Here is a 23,331-nt window from a genome sequence, read left to right as displayed (position 1 = left end):
GTCTTGTTCGACCGGGAAGATTGACAGCTCCTGCTCACGCGTGATTGGCTGTGCACGGGCAGGGGCGGCTTTGCACGCAAGCGCAAAATGTCGCTCATTTGCAATGTTGAATTCCGCCAGCGGCTTGCTGCCCACCAGAGACGAGCTGGGGCGGACAGGATTCTTCAGAATGTATTAGTGTCTATGAAAAGTAAAAGTTTTAAAAACCGTCTACGCTATGTTGTTATTCTTTTACTTTTCATAGACACTAATATGTTCTGAAGGAAATTATCTTCATTACTTGGATGATTTTTTTCACTTGGATTATAACAATATATTGACTTATATTTTTTATTGGATTTCCATACATATATATTTTTAACTATTTTTGGACACACTACATGTCATTTATTTGTATATTTATTGGTTATTTTTGGACACAATATTTTCACATTGACAGCACATCCTTATCAAACACCTTATCATCATTTTTCATTAATTTTTTGCCCAGTTTTACTCATTTTTAAACTATTTTTTACTTTATTTTCTCTCTCGTTATATATATGTTTTATCATTAGGATCCCCTTTACTTTTTTGTCTTATATATGCGCATTTGTTTATGAGTTTATTGTTTATGTATTAAATGTTATATAAACTTTAGCCTACTTTCTAGTGAGGCGCTCTTCTTAAGATAAAATTAGCTCATATTAAAAATGTTAAATTTTCATTGCACAAATTATCATTAAATACATTTATGTTAAATTATGCAATTAATTTGTGCTTTGTAATAGCAGAAAATTATATAATAGAAAATATTACACTTCCCCTATCCGTCTACTTCATAATGCCACCCGGCTGGCAAAATGTTATGTGGAGAACATTGTTACTCTAGTAGCTTATTTTTAACCACCCCTAACTGGCCACAGCAGAGAGAATAAGGAGAACATGAGGTTAAACCTGGGTTACAGCATGCAGAGCCAGATTGGGCATAAAAAGCAGCCCTGGAAAATTTGGGGACCAGCTTTATTTTCCGTTGACTCCGTGTAATGCACCCTCCCCATTTTTCTCAATGGAGATTACTGGGATACTCCTTCCCCTAATATTTTTTTTTCAGAATTATATTATATTATTTGGTATTAAAAAAGTGCCATATTGTTGCTATATGCACCCTACAACCCAATTACATATTAATCCCCCCTTCCAATTGTAGCTTTCCAGCCCCAGCTGCTGCAGCCCACCGGGAAATCTCCTGGTATCCTGGTAGGCCAATCCGGCCTTGACAGCAAGGCAGCTACCTTTAATTTATGAAGACTAAAATATTAAACATATACATCTGTATATTATCCTCAGGATAATCTTTCCATTAAATACATCATTTCCATTTATTTATTTAATGTCCCTTTAATTATACTTGTGAATATTTATTTGAAATATTAGGTACAATGTCTGGAGAGCTGAACCAGTGTTTGTCTCTCATTTGTAGTCATGACTGCAGCCAGTTTAGATTAAATAAAATGTATCCAGGAGCTCTGTGTTTTGTCATATTACAGCATAAGAAGCAGAGCTCACAGTAGTTTAACAGCAAATGTTCACCACTCGCGACTCACCACTCTCTCAGCAGAACGCAGAACTCCAAGTTTTCCAAAGCGTACATGGAACGGAGATGATAGGAAGGAGCCGTCTGGCTGTCTCACAACCACTACATCAATGGATCCAGTCAGCGTTGCTGGATTCACTGCATTATACATATCCCATACTCGGCCCAGCACGGAGCCTGCTATCTGCCCCACGTAATTCATCCTGTGTTAGGAGAGACAGAATTATTAGAAACATGCTACAGATGCACAAGCTGTACAATAATCATACATTAAAAAGTGATATTGTGATTGATGCAATAAACCCTACAGTAGTGGTGGGAATATATTAAATGAATATACAAATACAGTTAGAGCATTTTATTATTGCATTATTGCTTGCTTACAGCTATGTGTTTAATGCCTCCAAAGTCAGCGCAGAGCAATAATGCATTACTGTGAGCTAGCTAAACACATCTGTTTACCTTACCAGGATGCGGGAGTTAAAGAGCCTGTAGGCAGTGGTCCACTGGCATTTTTTTAGCAGGACGTGTCAAGAGGACTGGGTCATAGACAGGTTGTGGGCGTGTCTGGGTGATTAATGAGCGTGGCTCAAGCAGTCATTTAATATTGGTATACTGAAAGGCTGTGGGCGGGTAGCAGGCCAGGCCAGACCTCTCAATGCGTGCCAATCCAGCAGGATGCGGGAAAGTTAGGAGGTATGCATCTTTAGAGCCAATAACAGGAGGCATATGTGTGTAGCCAACAGTAACAAGCTAGCTCCCAGTAGTGTATTGCTACTTCTGTGTCTACCTGGCTCTAACTGAACCAAAGGTACATGAAATCCAATTTTTTTTAGTGGTTGATTGGTGGCTGCACATATATGCCTCGTCACTGGCTTACGGATCTGTTCAGCTAGCTCCCAGTAGTGCATTGCTGCTCCTTCAATAAAGGATAGCAAGAGAATGAAGCAACATTGATAAATTGGAAAGTTGTTTAAAAATGCATGCTCTGTCTGAATAATGAAAGAAATGTTTTGGGTTTTTATGTCCCTTTAAAGGGACACTCAAGTCAAAATAAACTTTTATGATTCAGATGGAGCATGTAGTTTTAAGACACTTTATAATTTACTTCCATTATTAAATTTTGCACAGTCTTTTTATTTGCACACTTTCTGGGGAACAAGATCCTACTGAGCATGTGCACAGGGCCACAGGGTATACGTATACTAATCTGTGATTGGCTGATGTCTGTCACATGATACAAGGGGCTGGAAATGGGAATTCAGAGTAAGGGTTATTGCATTGTCTTTTTATTATGTTCTTGTTAATTATGCGATTATGCTGTTTTAAAAGGAATGGAAACTCTTCAAAACATACTATCTTGCCTTTGAAAGAGCACTATTTACAGGGCAAAAAGAGACAACTCTTAAGCGCACACAAAAAATGTTTTTTTTTCTCTAAATAGGAACCCGTTTGAAAAAACTAACTGTAATTACACATTTTACAGTATCCTCTCTTAGATGCAGCAATGAAAAAAATTATTTTGTGTCCTGAAAATACTAGTGAGACCAACACAACCCCTTATACACTGTTTAATATGGTCTTTTATATTTTATGGGACATCTCCAAATAACATCATTTGTTTTATGATTAAAGGGATATGAACCCAAAAATGTCCTTTCATGATTCAGATAGAGCAAGTGATTTGAAATGCTTAGGAGCCGGCTTATTTCTGGAGCACTATAAGGCAGCAGTTTTGCTAGAATGTTATCCCCTTGCTTGAGCACTAGAGGGCAGCACTATTTCCTGCTATGTAGTGCTACAGATACCTACCTAGGAGAGGGCAGCACTATTTCCTGCTATGTAGTGCTACAGATACCTACCTAGGAGAGGGCAGCACTATTTCCTGCTATGTAGTGCTACAGATACCTACCTAGGAGAGGGCAGCACTATTTCCTGCTATGTAGTGCTACAGATACCTACCTAGGAGAGGGCAGCACTATTTCCTGCTATGTAGTGCTACAGATACCTACCTAGGAGAGGGCAGCACTATTTCCTGCTATGTAGTGCTACAGATACCTACCTAGGAGAGGGCAGCACTATTTCCTGCTATGTAGTGCTACAGATACCTACCTAGGAGAGGGCAGCACTATTTCCTGCTATGTAGTGCTACAAATACCTACCTAGGAGAGGGCAGCACTATTTCCTGCTATGTAGTGCTACAGATACCTACCTAGGAGAGGGCAGCACTATTTCCTGCTATGTAGTGCTACAGATACCTACCTAGGAGAGGGCAGCACTATTTCCTGCTATGTAGTGCTACAGATACCTACCTAGGAGAGGGCAGCACTATTTCCTGCTATGTAGTGCTACAGATACCTACCTAGGAGAGGGCAGCACTATTTCCTGCTATGTAGTGCTACAGATACCTACCTAGGAGAGGGCAGCACTATTTCCTGCTATGTAGTGCTACAGATACCTACCTAGGAGAGGGCAGCACTATTTCCTGCTATGTAGTGCTACAGATACCTACCTAGGAGAGGGCAGCACTATTTCCTGCTATGTAGTGCTACAGATACCTACCTAGGAGAGGGCAGCACTATTTCCTGCTATGTAGTGCTACAGATACCTACCTAGGAGAGGGCAGCACTATTTCCTGCTATGTAGTGCTACAGATACCTACCTAGGAGAGGGCAGCACTATTTCCTGCTATGTAGTGCTACAGATACCTACCTAGGAGAGGGCAGCACTATTTCCTGCTATGTAGTTCTACAGATACCTACCTAGGATCTCTAACACAGAATATCATGGGAAATAAGGAAATTTGATAATAGAAGAAAATTGGAAACTTTTTAAAAATATTATGCTCTGTCTGAATCACAAAATTTAATGTTTGGGTTTCATATTTCTTTAATAAAAACCTATTCTATTTAAATGGACTATAAACTCCTTGAGATTTTTTATATTACATGTTTAGTTATGTGTAACGAAACAACTTTGCAATAAACGGACATGATTTATTTTGCCCCCTTTTCATGTAATTAATCTGTGACATTTGTGGATTTTCTAATTCTCAGAACTAGAAATGCACCTGTTGACTTCTTCAAGGGACACTGAACCCAATTTTTTTTCTTTCATGATTCAGATACAGCATGCAATTTTAAGTAACTTTCTAATTTTCTCCTGTTATCAATTTGTCGTCGTTCTCTTGGTATCTTTATTTGAAAAAGCAGGAATGTAAGCTTACAAGCCGGCCCATCTTTGGTTCAGCACCTGGGTACAGCTTACTGATTGGTGGCTAAATGTACCCACCAATCAGCAAGCGCTGTCTGGGGTGGTGAACCAAAAATGGTCCGGCCTGTAAGCTTACATTCCTGCTTTTTCAAATAAAGATACAAAGAGAATGAAGAAAAATTGATAACAGGAGTAAATTAGAAAGCAAACATTTGGGTTCAGTATTCCTTTCCCTAATTGGTTTTAACTAATAAAAACTGCAAAAAAATGAATTTTATACACTCATTATGACTGGGGCTATTCTTGTCAGCAGAAAAAAGAGCAGATTGGCTACTCCAAATAAGGCAATTGGTGGGTTGAAAAACAACTGCATTAAACAAGGATGTTAATGTGTTTTAAAAACATTAAGATTTGACCGATACGTTAGTCTATAGCAGCACAACAGAAATCTCTTGTAATTAAAGGGACACTAAACCCAAAATGTTTCTTTTATGATTAAGGTAGAGAATACAATTTTAAACAGCATTCCAGTTTACTTTTATTATCTCATTTTCTTAATTCTTTAGATATCCTTTGTAGAAGAAATAGCAATGCTCATGGATGAGCCAATCACACGAGGCACCTTTGTGCAGCCACCAATCAGCAGCCACTGAGCCTATCTAGGTATGATTTCCAGCAAAGGATATAAAAAAAAAAATAAGCAAATGAGATAATATAAGTAAATTAGAATGTTGTTTAAAATTACATGCTCTTTCTAAATCGCGAAAGAAAAAATTTGGGTTTCATATCCCTTTTAACTACAGGATAATCCAGTGATAATCTTTACAAACTGCAGCAACAAAAATCTTCATTAAAATCTATAAAGATTTTTTTGTGTTACTACAATGGTTAACATTTTCTATAATGCATACAAAAAAACAGCCTTTAAATAAATTAAAACATACAAAACCTGCGAGAGAAGTATGTTTGTGAGCAAATATTACCTAGGTATGTATTGCTCTGTAGGTCGTATCAATAACTCCCACAACTTTATTGGTTAAACAGGAACAAGTCTCCAACGTCTTACTGTATATGGCGTCCTGCAACCTCCTCTTTTTGAGCAATGAAACATCAGGCTGGGGTGTGTGCCTAGCAGCGTAGCCAGTCCCATTTGATCTGATACTGGCCTTGAAATCACATGATAGCATTGATGATCGCATGATTTCATTTTTTCAGCAAGTGTTTACATTGGAACTTTGTTCCGCTCTAAGCACTTGCACCCGGCATGAAGGGGTTAAAAGATGATTCCCCTTTAAAGGGACACTAAATACATTTCAGGCACATCCCTATAAACATGAGTGAGGTCAATATGGAACCTAGGATACACCGCAGGTTTCTGAAGGAGAGTTGCTGCACATGTGCAAACAGGTCAGCACTGGAATGTATTATTATTATTATTATCAGGTATTTGTAGAGCGCCAACAGATTCCGTAGTATGTAGTGAAATGTAGTAATGTAGTGAAAGATTTTAACATGGCGGCACCCCTGACTACAGGGAGGTGGGGAATAATCTCAATTCTATGCATCTAAAATGTATTTAGTGTAAAATGTTCATTTAACGATTCATAAATTCAAATATATATTTCAAATGATTTGTCATTTTACCGCCTTCCTTTAAATAAAGGTTTAACTAACTAAAGGTTTTCCAATCATGCATAGTTAAAGTATAGATGTATTAATTTATCTTAAAATGTAAGACAGAGATTTAATTCACACCTTGTTGCCAAATTGTAATTGTGTGTATCAAAAAGGTGTTAGTAACTTCATATTCTATTAAACAAAAATAAAGTTAATTTGGGTGAGATGCAAGAATATTTGTCTCCAGAGACATCAAAGATAAATGTGAACCAAGTAAAACATAATTCTCTATATGCTGGTTACATTGGCACAACACAAAATAAATGTATGACTTCAACATCAATTCAAAATCGGTTCCCAAAGTGTCTACTGTTGAGATTGAATAATATTTTAATCCATCGTTATAAATTGCAGGTTATTTCATGTAAGCTTTTATTATTCACCATGTCTGTCACGTAATGTTTTATCTTTTGTTTTCAGTGTACTATTATGCTGTGCAGTGAAATACACCCCCACTTAAAGAAACAGAGAATTTGCAATGGTATCTACAATAGATTTGAAACAAAAGAGAATTACAGGCGAGTCTCAGAGTGAGAATGTATCACACAAATCAAACCATATTCCAGTGGAAATAAACAAGAAGTATACACCAGGAGTGTAAAAAACACATTAAGTTTGTCTTTTCTATCATTAAAAAAAGAATCTGCGAAATCTGTTGGCGCTCTACAAATAACCGATAATAATAATAATAGGTAGTAATCCTGAATCCATGCATATGAACTGAATAGCCAATAAGAATGAACCATTTTGTACCACTAGAGTAAAATGACAAGTCGTATACTGTACATGTATAGAAACTAAATATACAGTGGGTCATTTGAAGATTAGTTTGGGGAAGGAGGGAAATAGGTCTTGCAGCGCACGCGTGTGGGCTGAACTAAGTGCACAAAAGGCATTTCTTGTTTGTGTATAAAGTGCTCTTGCAGCATCTTGCTGGTGACACAGCTAAACCTTAGTTAATTACAAACCAATTTTAGTGCAGTTTTAATTATATACATTAATTATATGTACTTTTGAGAGTTACTGTTCAGGTTTGCGTACAAATTGTATCATGTTCATATAACATTTTTAAATTAACTTGCTCTGTCTAAATCAGAAAAAAAGAATTTTGATTTCCTTGCCCCTTTAATGATAATGATACAGCAGGACCATTATCTAAATGTCACACTACAAAAAGTATGTATATGAATAAGGTTTCTTTACTTCAGCTATAATAAAATGCACTCTGATGGAATCTCCTCGGATCTACCACTAGAGGGAGCTGCTATACAGCATAGTCCCACTAATCTACAACTCCATCAAAGCAGCCAGATGTTTACAAATGTCAGATAGTGCAAGAAATACAAAACAAATTGTTAGCGGTCGTTATTAAATGGATATGAAGCTCATTTTTTATTTCATGATACAAATACAACATGCAGATTTAAACAATTTTCTAATTTAATTCTACTATAAGTTTTTCTCTGCTCTTTTAGTAGCTTTGGTTAAAAAGCATTGTCGTAAGATCAGAAGCCGGCCCATTTCAGGAGCACTATATGGCAGCAGCTTTGCAAGAATATTATCCATTTGCAAGAGCACTAGATGGCAGCATTATTTCCTGTCATGTAGTGCTCCAGACAACTACCTATGTATCTCTTCAACAAAGAATATCATGAGAAAAAAAGCAAATTTGACAATAGTATTTTTAAAAAAATTTTATAGATAGGTTTCATATCCCTTTAACTGATGAAGTGCAGATCAATTTGATATTTTAGAATCTTTGAACTAATTATTATAGCATATTAAAGGGGCATAAAACCCAGACATTGTTTCATGATTCCGAAAGAGTGTAGCATAAAAAAAACAATTTACTTTTTACTCTTGGTATCCTTTGTTTAAAAGGCATGCAAGTGGGCTCAGGAGCGTGCACAATGTTATACATTTGCAAGAGCAGATGGCAGCAGTGTTTGCTGCCATGTAGTGGCCCAAAACACGTGCACACACAACATACCTAGTTAAAGGGATATGAAACATTCTTGCAAAACTGCTGCCATATAGGGCTGCAGACACATGCATGCTCCTGAGATTACATCCCTGCAGTTCAACAACAGATGCCAAGAGAAAGAAGAAATGTAATAATAGAAGTAAATAATTGTTTAAAATCACATGCTGTCCCTTTAAGCTCATCAACAAAGAATACTGTAATAATAAAGCAAATTTAATAAAATAAGTTTTAAAAATTGAATGAATCACAAAAGACAAATGTAGGTCTCGTGATTTTAAATGTTGGCTACGTACGAGTTAACCCTTTGGCTATCTGAACTAGCTGTTGTAGATTATAAAGTAGCAAAATGATAAATATTTAGTACAGTGGTTTTCAACTGTATATTTTAATTATTATTTTTTTAATTGCATGTTTTATCTGAATCATAATCATGACATTTTCCTTTAGTGTCCCTTTAAACTCTGTTGTCAATGTACCCCCTTTGTTCTGAGTAGTTTGCAATCTAATCTACTGTAAACAGAACTGTCATCTCGGTCTAAGCCGCCCCCTTCCCACATTCCTAGCATTTCCCCAGAAAAGCTCATCATTGCCTGGACCATCCTGTTTCTGAGTCTGAAAACCTGAAGCCTGCAGGTCATATTACAATCAGAAGCCATTCATTATGCATGTCCTGATAATGCAAATGAAGGGGATTACTCTACATTAGCTAGAGGCAAAGCACGTTTGAGCCTGTCCTGATAAGATGCAGACAGGAAGTAAACCGATATTAGACAGAAACAGGGCATGATACTCTGCTATCAGTAGATCACCATTAATCAGATATAAACCCAGCACTGCCCCAATCATCTGTCTTGTTTCCCCATATTAGTTACACAAACGGCACTATCGGAACCTGTCCGGATATTTTGTATTTACAAGGTCCCCCCAATTAGACAAAAAAAAACCTGAAATTTCTTGACAAGTCAACAACTCATTAGTAACTAAATTTTGTTTTCATCAATGATTATAATGGAGAAAATAGATTGTAATGTTAATAATCATGAGACTGCAACACTTCAGTCATTTTACAGATTTGTCAGTGCAGTAAATGTCAGCACTGAGGTGGCCATGGAACCCCCTTCCCCACCCCAGGTCCCAGTAGGTAAATACCTTACCTGAATACTCTCCTCACTCCCTCGCCAGCACCTTCCTTGGTCCCTCCCTTCACTTGTCACATGATCTGGTCTCTCCTCCCTCCCACCTACCTGCGATACCGGAAAAGAGAAACTTAGGTAAGTAGGGCTTGGGTGTGAGTGAGTTATGAATTATATGTTTTTTTTATTGTTGTTTATTTGTCAAGTGTAGAATAGATCATAACTGTCTAGAAAAAAGGGAGGCGATCACAGTGCACACGGTTCAGAATTTTACCGTATAAGTAAATGAATGGTGATAAGCGGTTCCAAGCGGAACCCAGAGTCCCTGTGTGTGCTGTACGTTCTATACCTACAGATAGGTCCTTGATTGTTCTATACAGATAGATAATGTCACTAGTGGCTTGCTAGGAGCGTGCATGTGGGGTGCTGCAAGGCACACGAATTCTCAGACCCATACAAATGAATGAATGCCGAGACCTGGAAAGCGGTAAACTGGGGCAAACATACAACACATATGGGTAGTGGTCCTCTAGCTGTGATAATATTTGATAAATGGTAGGTTTTTAAATATTTAAAAATATAAAGGGACGGTGTAGTCCATTTTTTCTTTTGTCACACTTGCTCCCTATCAGTAAAGCAGAGGCAATTTGTAGCAAATACTGCAGTATTAGTTTAATTTTCAAAATAAATAGCTTTTACTTGTGTAAATGTGAACTGAAAATGCTTCTCTTTCATATGCGTGATTGAAACATTTTTTAGTTCAAAGTCCCTTTGAGTAAAACTGTTTAAAACAGAAGTGAGACAACCGGAAGTACATGGCTATGAGTCTAGGGACTCTGTCACTAACTGACTGACAGGGACAACTCCCAAAGAAAGAATTTGAGTATCAATAAGGTGTAGAACCTCCCTTGTTGCTTTGTGTTATATACAGTGAGCAATACCCTGAGAATTATAAGGACATGTAAGATATCCTAGAGTGATATATACAGAAGAAATGTCACCTTAGAGCTACATTCAGATGCTTTCCCTGGGTGTTCTATAAGGCAAGGGAGGTCTGACTAGTGGGATATATAAGATAGATGTCTCAGTGACTCTAGCACTGGTTTTCAATCCTGTCCTTAGGCCTTCCTAACAGGCCAGATTTTTTGGATATCTGAACTGGAGCACTGGTGACATAATTAGCTGATGAGTAAACATTGTTATTAAAGGGACAGTATACACCATGTTTCATTTTAAGGGACAGTCAACACCAGACTTTTTGTTGTTTTAAAATATATATAATCCCTTTATTACCCATTCCCCAGTTTTGCATAACTAACACTGTTCTATTATTATACTTTTTGCCTCTGTGATTACCTTGTATCTAAGCATCTTCTGACAGCTCCCTGATCACGTGACTTTTTATTTATTATCTATTGACTTTTATTTTAGCCAATTAGTGCAGAGTCTGTCACAATCCATTGGCGTGATCACAATGTTATCTATATGGTTTACATGAACTAGCTCTCCCCTGTGTTGTGAAAAGCAAATAAAAAAGCATGTGATAAGAGGCGGCCTTCAAGTGCTTAGAAATTATCACATGAGCCTACCTAGGTTTAGCTTTCAACTAAGAATACCAAGAGAACAAAGCAAAATTGGTAATAAAAGTAAATTGGAAAGTCGTTTAAAATTACATGCCCTATTTGAAACATGATTTTTTTTGGACTTGACTGTCCCTTTAACTGCATTTAATAGACACTACTATAAAGAATAATATGCACAGATACTGATCTAAAAATCCAGTATAAAACCGTTTAAAAACTTACTTAGAAGCTCCCAATTTAGCACTGTTGAAAAGGTTAGCTGGAACACCCACTGCAAGTGGTTCTGTAGCAAAAAAAGCCTCCCCCTTTCCTCTGCATGTGAAAAGACTCTTTACACAAACATGAGCAAGCTGGAGTAGGTATACATCAGAATTCTCCTAAAACTTTGGGGCTTGGTTGGGAGTCTGAAAATCAGCGCAATGCTATTTAAAAATAAGCAAAACTATACTGTACATTTAAAAAAAAAAAGATGTATAGGCTATATAAATTGATCACCTGCAAAACATTTATGCAAAGAAAAACCTAGTGTAGTATAATGTCCCTTTAACCTGCGTTCACCCAAGGCATTCCTGAAAGTCTGGCCTGTTAGGGAGGCCTAAAGAAAGGTTTTAAAACCAGTGCTCTATAGTGATGCTAAGGGTAATTGTGATCAAGATTGCAGGTGAACAAGTGCTCAAGTAGAGAACCTGTCGTTCTACTGTTAGGAATTGCAATGCAGCATCAAGTGGCCAAACCTAACATTGCTCGTTCTGGGGTGATTGAAACTCCCAGCAATTATACAAATGCAGTGCATGTCAATCACAATAAACTAGCAAGTGTATGTAATATATTTTTTATGAATTCCATCCAAAATGTTATTTATTACAAGTACAAATTTCCAAATCCAAACTTATTCTGAAATCCAAACTTTCTAATTTTCTTTTTAAATAGAATTATTAAAAAATACTATTTTTCCCTGCCTGTAAGTCACAATCTTTTCTGCCTATGTCTTTGTTTTTTTGTGTTCTAAAATGCTAATAATAGTCTATATTTATTTAAAACAACTATTACCTTTCTGGTTACAGTACTGTACTATCTTTTTGATGGTACTATGTATACAAAAGTATGTAAAATTATATAAAACTACCTTTTAGGTTACATGTATAAGCGTTATTATGACAAGTAAATATTGCCTAAATTACATAAGATATTGTTTTTTACACTTGGTCCCATGCCCACTCCAAACGATCCAATTTTACAGACGTAAATATTCCGAAATTCAATCCTTATCCGGTCCCAAGCAGTTTGGATTAAGAGTTTTCTACCTGTATCATAATGCCACCTTACCTACATCTGCATCCATTATGTTTGCAACTTTTTTCTACAGAAGTAAAAGTAAGGGCTAGTGAAGTTCACCACTAAGCCATATTTCAATGCAGTCAATAGTGGCCCTTAAAGGGACACTGAAACCAATTTTTTCTTTCGTGATTCAGATAGAGCATGCAATTTTAAGCAACTTTCGAATTTACTCCTATTATCAAATTTTCTTCATTCTCTTGGTATCTTTTTATATGAAATGTAAGTTTAGGTGCTGGTGTTCTGTCGAGAACTGCAATATGACGTCACTTCCGGCAGCAGATTACACTAATTGCCCCCATTGCACATACGAGCGCACACCAGAGATTATTCATCTGAAAAGAGGCGTACCCTTGGGGAGAATTTATAGAAATCTACAATACAAGCTAGTGCGCATGCAGAATTTGTTATGACGCTAAAAACAAAAACCAGACCCTTGAGAACTTGAAGAACTGATCAAGTGCTCCAAGAAAAGCTGGTGCGTATGCGCACATTTTCAGAAACCTGACACATAATAGCTAAACGTGTTTCTCACAAGCTTTACCCTCGGGCCGAGCTGAATTATTTTTCGCTTGTTACAATATTCAGCTGCGACACCGCTGAACACTCACAATATTTATTATCAATGATTGTTTATTTCTCTAAGCAAACCTCCATGTTTTTAGCTCATTTTACTCAAATTACACAGTTACAATATGCAGAAGAATACAATTTTAATAAAACATATTGTAAAACGGTAAAAACATAGCAAGTATCCACCATATTTGAATTCCTTATTGTAATTTGAGTAAAATGAGCTAACACATGGAGGTTTGCTTAGAGAAATAAACAATTATTGATAATAAATATTGTGAGTGCTCAGCGGTTCCGAAGCTGAATATTGTAACAAGCGAAAACTTAGCTCAGCCTGAGGGTAAAGCTTGTGAGAAACAGACGGGCCCGATGTTCACACGTTTAGCTTGTATATGTCAAGTTTCTGAAAATGTGAGCATGCGCACCAGCTGTTCTTGGAGCACTCGATCAGTTCTTCTCAAGGGTCTGGCTTTTTATTTTAGAGTCATAACAAATTCCGCATGCGCACTAGCTTTTATTGTAGAATTCGATAAATTCTCCCCAAGGGTACTCCTCTTTTCAATGAATAATCTCGTGTGCGCGCTCTCATGTGCAATAGGGGCAATTAGTGTAATATGCTGCCGGAAGTGATGTCATATTGCGTTCTCGACAAATTGCAGTTCTCAACAGAACACCGGCCCATTTTTGGTGAACAACCTGGGTTGTTCTTGCTGATCGGTGGATATATTCACCCACCAATAAACAAGTGCTGCCCAGTGTACTGAACCAAACAATTGGCTTAGATGCCTTCTTTTTCAAATAAAGATAGCAAAAGAACGAAGAAAAATTGATAATAGGAGTAGATTAGAAAGTTGCTTAAAATTGCATGCTCTATCTGAATCACAAAATAAAAAATTTGGGTTCAGTGTCGCTTTAACTATATAGTGGCTATAATTGAGTGTAAATATTTATCACAGGAACATTGTATGGTATGCCTATTAAAGTTTATGTATATTTTTTTAGAATAGTAAATTTTAAAGATGCTGGGGGAGGGGGCTGGACAGAGGCTATCTTGAAAATATATTTCTGCAAAAACAAAATCTTATTTTTTTTTTTATTATGCTGCCAATTTAAGAATGTAATAGAAATGTTTAATCAAACACTTCTATGTATTTTTAACCGCTATATTCAACATCACATATTTTATGTACACCCTATTACTTTAAACATCAGTATATTGAAGTCTTATCACTTCTATAGAAATGTTCTACTACCCATGACATTTACTATAACCTGACTGAAATCACTTTATTATTTTACATTTATGTTCCCAATCTGCTATTTATCTCTAAAACAGTTTTTTTGTTAAAGGACCAGTCAGCACATTTTACTTTTCACTTTTTATAGACAGTATAAGTTTCTTTTAATTTTACAACTGCTCCTGTCTTATGTGCAACCCAGAAATAAAATAAGTCATAATTTGGATTGTTTATATAAAATCAGGTGATTTGGGACTATGCTTTGCATGATATAGTGCAAAGCTTGTTATTTACATCTAACCCTAGATTGATTGGATTTGTTATATGAATTGATGTCACTATTACCTGTTTGCACAATTTTAAGCAGATTGCTTGCTATTGCTGATATGTGTACTCTATAGATAAATTTGTAAGGCTGTGTCCTTTTACTGATTTATTAAAGCTGAGGCGGACAGGGGCGCGTATACACGCCTCTGTATGCCTCAGCTCGCCTGTGGCGGGGCACAATTACCCGCAGGTATTTGCCATTGCACACATGTTGACATTTTTGCATTTCAATGCTAAGTTTCTGAAAGAGTGAATAACAGAATGTTATAAACAGTGGTAGTCTCCCTATTTCTAATTCTACCTCTTTTCAAACAGTTTGTGGTTTTGTTTTGCTTAAAGGGACAGTAAACCTTAAAAATAATGTTATATAATTCTGCACATAGTGCAGAATTATATAACATTATTTAAGTGCTATAGTTCTAATAGCCTTTTTTACCTTTAAATATGTAAAAATTATGGCGCTTTTACAGACCCGCTCTCTGCTCTCTGCTGAGCGGGTCTGTAATATTTAGTCAGCGCATCGGGCCAGATGTATAGTCACTGCCCGGCCCGACCGCGCCGTAGCACTAAGTGCAGCTCGCTCCTGTCACAGTGACTATACAGCTGGCCCGATGCGCTGACTAAATATTACAGACCCGCTCAGCAGAGAGCGGGTCTGTAAAAGCGCCATAATTTTTACATATTTAAAGGTAAAAAAGGCTATTAGAACTATAGCACTTAAATAATGTTATATAATTCTGCACTATGTGCAGAATTATATAACATTATTTTTAAGGTTTACTGTCCCTTTAATAATAAACATTTGTTCTGCTGCTTAAAAAATTGGCCAACAGTTGTTTTAATGTAAAGTCCGACGTTTATATTTATAACACTCAGTATGTGGATTTTATTTTAAATATAGGAAAAAATTAATTATTTTTTTATCCGATTAGTTGATTAATCGAAAAAATAATTGGCCGATTAATTGATTATGCAAATAATCGTTAGTTGCAGCCTATATTTATATATATATATATACTTTAATTCCTTAAACTTTACAATCACTTTAATGATAGATGACGTACAGGGTACATCATCTGTTATTTAAAGAGATATGAAAGCCACATTTTTTTTCATGATTCAGATAGAGCATTTTAAACAATGTTCTAATTTACTTCTATCATTTTTTCTTCGTTCTCTTGGTATCTTTTGTTACCAAGCAAAGATTATGCTTAGAGCTGGAGCACTATATGGCAGCAGTTTTGCAAGAATGTTATCCATTTGCAAGAACACTAGATTGCAGCACTATTTCCTACCATGTAGTGCTCCAGATACCTACCTAGGTATCTCTTCATCACAGAATATCATGGGAAATAAGCAAATTTGATAATAGAAGTAAATTGGAACTTTTTTTTAAAAAAATGGTCTGCTCTGTCTGAATCCTAGCCCCTAGGGATGGACGCCATACCCTGTACCGGACCTACTTCCTCGGCTAGGGTAGCATAGGACTCACTGACAGCACGGAGACAGCGCTATTTCTGTATGTCTCACAAGAGAGGCAGCGCCGAAATAGTGATATGGAGGTCACCCTAGACAGTGTGTGCCTACATTACATGAGATATGTGCTGAGATCTCATGCTGATGCTGGGTGCCTGCATGAGGCTACTTAATAAAAACTACAGGGAATTGGAAACCCCACAATCTTAAAATTACAGGAAAAATAGACAACATTGAAAATGTTTTTTTTTATTTACTACACATTATTATTACAATGTTAAAGGGACAGTTCATCCAAACAATTTCTCCCATTTAAATTGTTCCCAATGATCCATTTTACCTGCTGGAGTGTATTAAATTGTTTACAAATAGCTCCTTTACCCCTATTTTGGCCTTTGAAATAGCTGATTTAGCTTGTGGTATTCCAACCTATACTGAAAGTTTTGATACTGAAGTCTCAGCTATTGAATAACCTAAGTAAACACAACCTGCAGAAGAAATTAAACTCACAGTGGGGTGCAATAAAATGATAATTTTATATTCTCTCTAAGTATTGAGCTTTAGTTTTCTAGACAAATATAAGATAAGGAAGCAAGTGTGTGTACACAAAGTGATAACATAATGAGATCTGATATTACATGAAGCTCAACCCATTGTAATAGGCTGTGGTTTAAAAGCACAAAACCAGCTGCTTCATATACACAAATAATCCTGAAAATGCAATTTATCATACATTTTATACTATGCAGCTGGTATAACAAGTCACTGAAAATACATTAATATTAAAACAATTTTACAGTGTACTGTCCCTTTAAGTTTTTAATGTCCCTTTTAAAATAATGATTTGACCCTTTTTAAGGGGCATTAAATTAGTTTTTGGTTAATTATGCATAGTATGTTTCTGTATACTGTAAAATTGTTTTTCCTTTAAAGGGATATTCCAGCCAAAATTGGAAACTACATGGGTGCATTTCGGTATTGAACAGAAGAAATTTTGTAATATATATGCATTAGCAAAAATGCTTCTAATAAAAGCTATAGGTGTTTCAAAAATGTATTTAAGTATGCACTGTGCACCAGCATTTTAAGCACCAAAACTTGCTCAGACAGCCTAAGCTGCGTGTACCATTTTGTAATGACTCAATTTAATTGCTGACATGATACAAGCCCCACTGATGATCTGAGAAGCTGCATTATTTAAAATGTGGGTGCAGTGACAATATCTAGCTATGCTGCACGTGCAGAGCAAAATGCCAACACTAAAACAGTGATTAGTTTTAGTAGAAGCATTTTTGCCAATACATGTATATTGCACATATGTTTCTATTCAAAGATGTAATAAATCTATGTGCATTAAAATTTTGACTGGAATATCCCTTTGTGTTTGCAATGACTTGCTATACCAACAGCAGAGTATAAAATGTATAAGAAATTGCTCATTTAGGTTTAATTATGTATATGAAATAGCGGATTTTGTTAATTGACACCACAACCCACAAAACTGTGTTGAGCTTGCAGATCTTAAGTTATCACTTTCTCTACACATAAATGCTTATTTCTATTTGTAAGCAAATTACAATACTTAGGGCTCGATTTATCAAGCTATGGAGGACAGGGCAGGATATGTACCCCTGTCCGCTGCAGCTCGCCTCTGGCGAACAGAAATCCTCTGGCGGAATTTAACATTGCATAGCGCTCGCAGCAATGCTGCCCCCTGCCCGTTCACAGCCAATCACGCGTGGGAACTGTCAATACTCCACCTAAGAGGTGGAGAAGTGTCTAGGAAACAGCAGTCTAATGATCGCTGCTTGATAAATTGTGACTGCAGGTTCTTTTGTGAGAACCTGCAGTCCCAGAGAGGCGAAGGTCTTGATAAATCAAGTCCTTAGAGAGATCAATTGTATTATTATGTAAATTGAGATCAATTGTAGTATTACTTATCTCTCCTACTATCTGACCTACCTCCCACGGTGGTGTAAATTCTTCTGCTGGCTGTGTTTACACAGCTTTTTTTTATTAGGAATGGACTGAAATTTCGTCTGCAGAAACGTTTCTGGCCGAAAATGGCATTTTCGGTAATTTTGTTTTTCATTTTTTTTTGCCTGTTATTTTCGGTAAAATTATTGGGTAGCATATTTCAAATTTGATGCTAGCCTAGAGCTGCTGTTTGACATATAATGGTTTTCTTGGACTATACTTTATTTGGATAATTGGTAAAAAAAAAAAATCAGTTAAATCTGATTCTGTTATACTGAAGTTACTAAATACAGAATAATACAGTATATTGATATTTAATATTGTTTTAAGTAGAGATGCAGATACATTTTGGCAGAAAAATTGCATTATCTTTTTTTTACGGTTTTTGCCTGTTTTTTTTTTTTTTTTGTTTGTTTTTTTTCTTGGTAAAGTTATTGTGTAGCGTTTTATTGTTTTAAGATATTTTTTGTCCAATTTAATGTTACTTTCAATAAAAGTGTGGTTATTTTATTGGCTTGCAATTCAGATTCATTAATAATAGTCTAATTATGCAACAACAAAAAACTAAAAAAAATAAATATATTTTAAAATAATTTGAAAAAATACAGTTTCGGCCATGTATGTGTGTATATGTGTATATATATATATATATATATATATATATATATATATATATATATATATATATATATATATATATATATATATATATATATATATATATATATATATATATATATATATATATATATATATATATATATATATATATATATATATATATATATATGTGTATATATATATATATATATATATGTATATATATATATATATATATATATGTGTACATGTAGCCCTCAGTTTACACCGGGGTTAGGGTCCATAAGGAATGGTTGTAAATCGAAACAGTTGTAAAGTGAAAGCCAGTTTATAATGTAAGTCAGTGGGAAGTGAGGGAGATAGGTTCCAGGCCCCTCTCAAAATTGTCATAAGTAACACCTAATACATTATTTTTAAAGCTTTGAAATGAAGACTTTAAATGCTAAACAGCATTATAAACCTAATAAAATAATCACACAACAGACTTTACTTGCATTTCTCTTGCAAGGTGTATCCAGTCCACGGATTCATCCTTTACTTGTGGGATATTCTCATTCCCTACAGGAAGTGGCAAAGAGAGCACACAGCAAAGCTGTCCATATAGCTCCCCCTCTAGCTCCACCCCCCAGTCATTCTCTTTGCCGGCTCTAAGCACTAGGGTCTCTCTACGGGAGGGTAAAGTGAATGTGGTGTTAGAGTTCCATCATTCAAGATGGAGACCATTCGGACAATCTTACCAATGATCCAGGAGGGTCAATATATGACTACCGTGGATCTAAAGGATGCGTATCTGCATATTCCTATCCACAAAGATCATCACCAGTTTCTCAGGTTCGCCTTTCTGAACAAGCATTATCAATTTGTGGCTCTTCCTTTCGGGTTGGCCACTGCTCCCAGAATTTTCACAAAGGTGCTAGAGTCCCTCCTGGCGGTTCTAAGACCGCGGGGAATAGCAGTGGCGCCTTACTTAGACGACATCTTAATTCAGGCATCGACTTTCCAAAGAACCAAGTCTCACACGGAGATCATATTGGCCTTTCTGAGGTCTCACGGGTGGAAGGTGAATGTAAAAAAAGAGTTCTCTCTCTCCCCCCTCACAAGAGTTCCATTCCTAGGAACCCTGATAGACTCGGTAGAAATGAAAATATTTATGACGGCGGTCAGAAAGTTAAAACTGTTAACTACTTGCCGAGCTCTTCATTCCATTCCTCGGCCATCTGTAGCTCAGTGCATGGAGACAATCGGACTAATGGTAGCGGCAATGGACTTAGTCCCTTTTGCTCGGATACACCTCAGACCACTGCAACTATGCATGCTCAAACAGTGGAATGGGAATTATGCAGATTTGTCTCCTCAAATTCAATTGGACCAGGAGACCAGAGATTCTCTTCTCTGGTGGTTGTCTCAGGATCACCTGTCTCGGGGAATATATTTCCGCAGACCAGAGTGGATCATTGTAACGACCGACGCCAGTCTGTTAGGCTGGGGTGCGGTCTGGGACTCCCTGAAAGCTCAGGGCTTATGGTCTCGGGAAGAAACTCTTCTGCCGATAAACATTCTGGAACTGAGGGCGATATTCAACGCTCTTCAGGCATGGCCTCATCTAGCTGCGGCCAAATTCATTAGATTTCAGTCGGACAACATCACGACTGTAGCTTACGTCAATCATCAGGGGGGAACAAAGAGTTCCCTAGCAATGACGGAAGTAACCAAAATAATCAGGTGTGCGGAGGATCACTCCTGCCATCTCTCAGCAATTCACATCCCAGGAGTAGACAACTGGGAGGCGGATTTTTTAAGTCGTCAGACTTTTCACCCGGGGGAGTGGGAACTCCACCCGGAGGCATTTGCCCAGTTGACTCAGCTTTGGGGCACTCCAGAGTTGGATCTGATGGCGTCCCGTCAGAACACCAAACTTCCTCTCTACGGGTCCAGGTCCCGGGATCCCAAGGCGGTATTGATAGATGCTCTAGCAGCGCCTTGGTCCTTCAATCTGGCTTATGTTTTTCCACCGTTTCTTCTCCTCCCGCGTCTGGTTGCCAGAATCAAGCAGGAGAAGGTTTTGGTGATTCTGATAGCGCCTGCGTGGCCACACAGGACTTGGTATGCAGACCTAGTGGACATGTCATCTGTCCCACCATGGACATTGCCAATGAGGCAGGATCTTCTGATACAGGGTCAGTTCAAGCATCCAAATTTAGTTTCTCTACGTCTGACTGCTTGGAGATTGAACGCTTAATTCTATCAACGCGTGGGTTCTCTGAGTCAGTCTGAAAATCTACCATAAGATATGGCGGAAATATCTTTGTTGGTGTGAATCCAAGGTTTACTCATGGAGTAAGATTAGGATTCCCAGGATATTGTCTTTTCTCCAAGACGGATTGGAGAAAGGATTGTCAGCTAGTTCCTTAAAAGGACAAATATCTGCTTTGTCTATCCTGTTACACAAGCGTCTGGCAGAGGTACCAGACGTTTAAGCGTTTGCTCAGGTTTTAGTCAGAATCAAGCCTGTCTATAAACCTGTGGCTCCGCCATGGAGTTTGAATCTAGTTCTTTCAGTTCTTCAAGGGGTTCCGTTTGAACCTTTACATTCCATAGACATTAAGTTGTTATCTTGGAAAGTTTTGTTTTTGATAGCTATCTCTTCTGCTAGAAGAGTTTCAGAATTATCTGCCTTACAGTGTGATTCACCTTACCTGGCGTTCCACGCAGGTAAGGTAGTTTTCTGGTTTTCTTCCTAAAGTTGTTTTTAACAAGAATATTAACCAGGAAATAGTTGTTCCTTCTCTGTGTCCTAATCCATCTTCGAAGAAGGAACGTCTATTACACAATCTTGATGTAGTTCGTGCTTTAAAGTTCTATTTACAAGCAACTAAGGATTTCAGACAAACATCTTCTTTGTTTGTTATCTATTCTGGTAAGAGGAGAGGTCAGAAGGCGACTGCTACCTCTCTTTCCTTTTGGCTGAAAAGCAACATCCGTTTGGCCTATGAGACTGCTGGCCAGCAGCCTCCTGAAAGAATTACTGCTCATTCTACCAGAGCAGTGGCTTCCATATGGGCTTTCAAAAATGAGGCTTCTGTTGAACAGATTTGTAAGGCAGCGACTTGGTCTTCACTGCATACTTTTGCCAAATTTTACAAATTCAATACTTTTGCTTCTTCTGAGGCTATTTTTGGGAGAAAGGTTTTGCAAGCAGTGGTGCCTTCCGTTTAAGGTACCTGTCTTGTTCCCTCCCTTCATTCATGTATCCCACAAGTAAAGGATGAATCCGTGGACTGGATACACCGCAAGAGAAAGTAATTTATCAGGTAAGAATAAATTCTGTTTTTTTCTGCAAACAGTTCTTTCTATGCATTCCAATCTGGACTGATTTATAGACAGGAAGATCTTGTTCCTTTGAAATCTGCTCGATAGCTCAGGTCTGGTTAAACTGATTCATTTCAGCTTGCTTGGCTTTGCTGCAACACAAGCGGACAGCTCCACCTACTGGCTATTTTAATAAATGCACTGCTTCTCAATGCCTTTAAATAGCAGTCACATGACTGGATAAAAAGGTTGTTATTCTGAAACGGTGTAAATTGAACCGTTGTAAAATTTATTTTTTTCTTTGCAGCTAATTTGCAATGTTCAACTGCTGCACTATATTATACAACTTTAAAAGTTGCTTTATTCTCCAGTTAATCAGCACATTGCAATATTGAACTGGTGTTCTAATGTGACTGCCTAATTTAAATTTTTATTTCAAAATCATCTGCAGAAAATGTTTCACTATAAAAATCTCATCGCAGAAAGTGGAGAAAACTTCTGCCTCTGGGGTTCTAATGTGTTCGAGCACTTTATTATTGCACTATTATTTTTGTATATAATTGTGCAGGGGGTTAGAAAGACAATAAAAACACATTATGGGCTGCAACAACTAATCGCTAAGGTTGCTCATAAAAATAGTTGTCGGTGAATCTCATCGATTAGATGGTCTGTGATTAGTTGTTCAGTTGCACGACACCATCTTTTCAATTAATTGAATAATAAAAATAAATGTGTGTGTGTGTATGTATATATGTGTGTGTATGTGTATATATATATATATATATATATATATATATATATATATATATATATATATATATATATATATACATACACACACACACAGCATTCACCGTTTTCAGTAATGAATTTATTTAAATGGTTAACATTTTCGGGGTCTCCCCCGTCCTCAGACCACTTAAAAACACACAATGTGACTTACCATTTATCTCCTACTCCCTCCACTGTGCACAAATATCGGCAAACTCTGCAGCGTCCATGAAGCGCAACTGCGCATGCGTGAACGGAGCCGAATAGGACAAATCTAAATCACTAGGTGTATATACATAGTGACTTAGCTAACATAGAGATATACAGGTAATAGATAACCCATCCTATTCTTATACTTATTATGACATACTGCACACGCTGTCCTCCCCCAGGGATGTAGAAAAACACCAATCATATTTGTAATACGTTATTCCTAGAACATGTTATGCCCCATCAGTGCCTTTTGACCGTTTGGCAATACCTGCCCTAGTATTATAACCTATATGGCGAGACCATAACTGTAATATCATATAATGTAAATCCTATATTCCACAGACTA

General features: G+C 37.0%; 2 protein-coding genes across 2 annotated transcripts in view; one reads left to right on the top strand and one right to left on the bottom strand.

The window, feature by feature from the left end:
- The window catches only part of LOC128662624 (phosphatidate phosphatase LPIN3-like), an 86,002-nt gene extending 76,364 nt beyond the window's left edge, over positions 1 to 9,638 (bottom strand). Inside the window, 2 exon segments of the mRNA XM_053716518.1 lie at positions 1,587 to 1,779; positions 9,605 to 9,638. Coding sequence (XP_053572493.1) covers positions 1,587 to 1,778 — 192 coding nt within the window. The 5' untranslated portion in view covers position 1,779; positions 9,605 to 9,638.
- MYL9 (myosin light chain 9) overlaps positions 9,612 to 23,331 on the top strand; it is an 80,473-nt gene continuing 66,753 nt past the window's right edge. The window contains exon 1 of the mRNA XM_053716945.1: positions 9,612 to 9,721. The gene's annotated coding sequence lies outside the window, so the exon portion shown is untranslated. The remainder of the gene's footprint in view (positions 9,722 to 23,331) is intronic.

The sequence above is a fragment of the Bombina bombina genome, chromosome 1, assembly GCF_027579735.1.
Source record: "Bombina bombina isolate aBomBom1 chromosome 1, aBomBom1.pri, whole genome shotgun sequence".
Taxonomy (NCBI): domain Eukaryota; kingdom Metazoa; phylum Chordata; class Amphibia; order Anura; family Bombinatoridae; genus Bombina; species Bombina bombina.
Note: the sequence above shows the minus strand (reverse complement) of the source record. Positions and strands in the feature narration are given on the sequence as shown.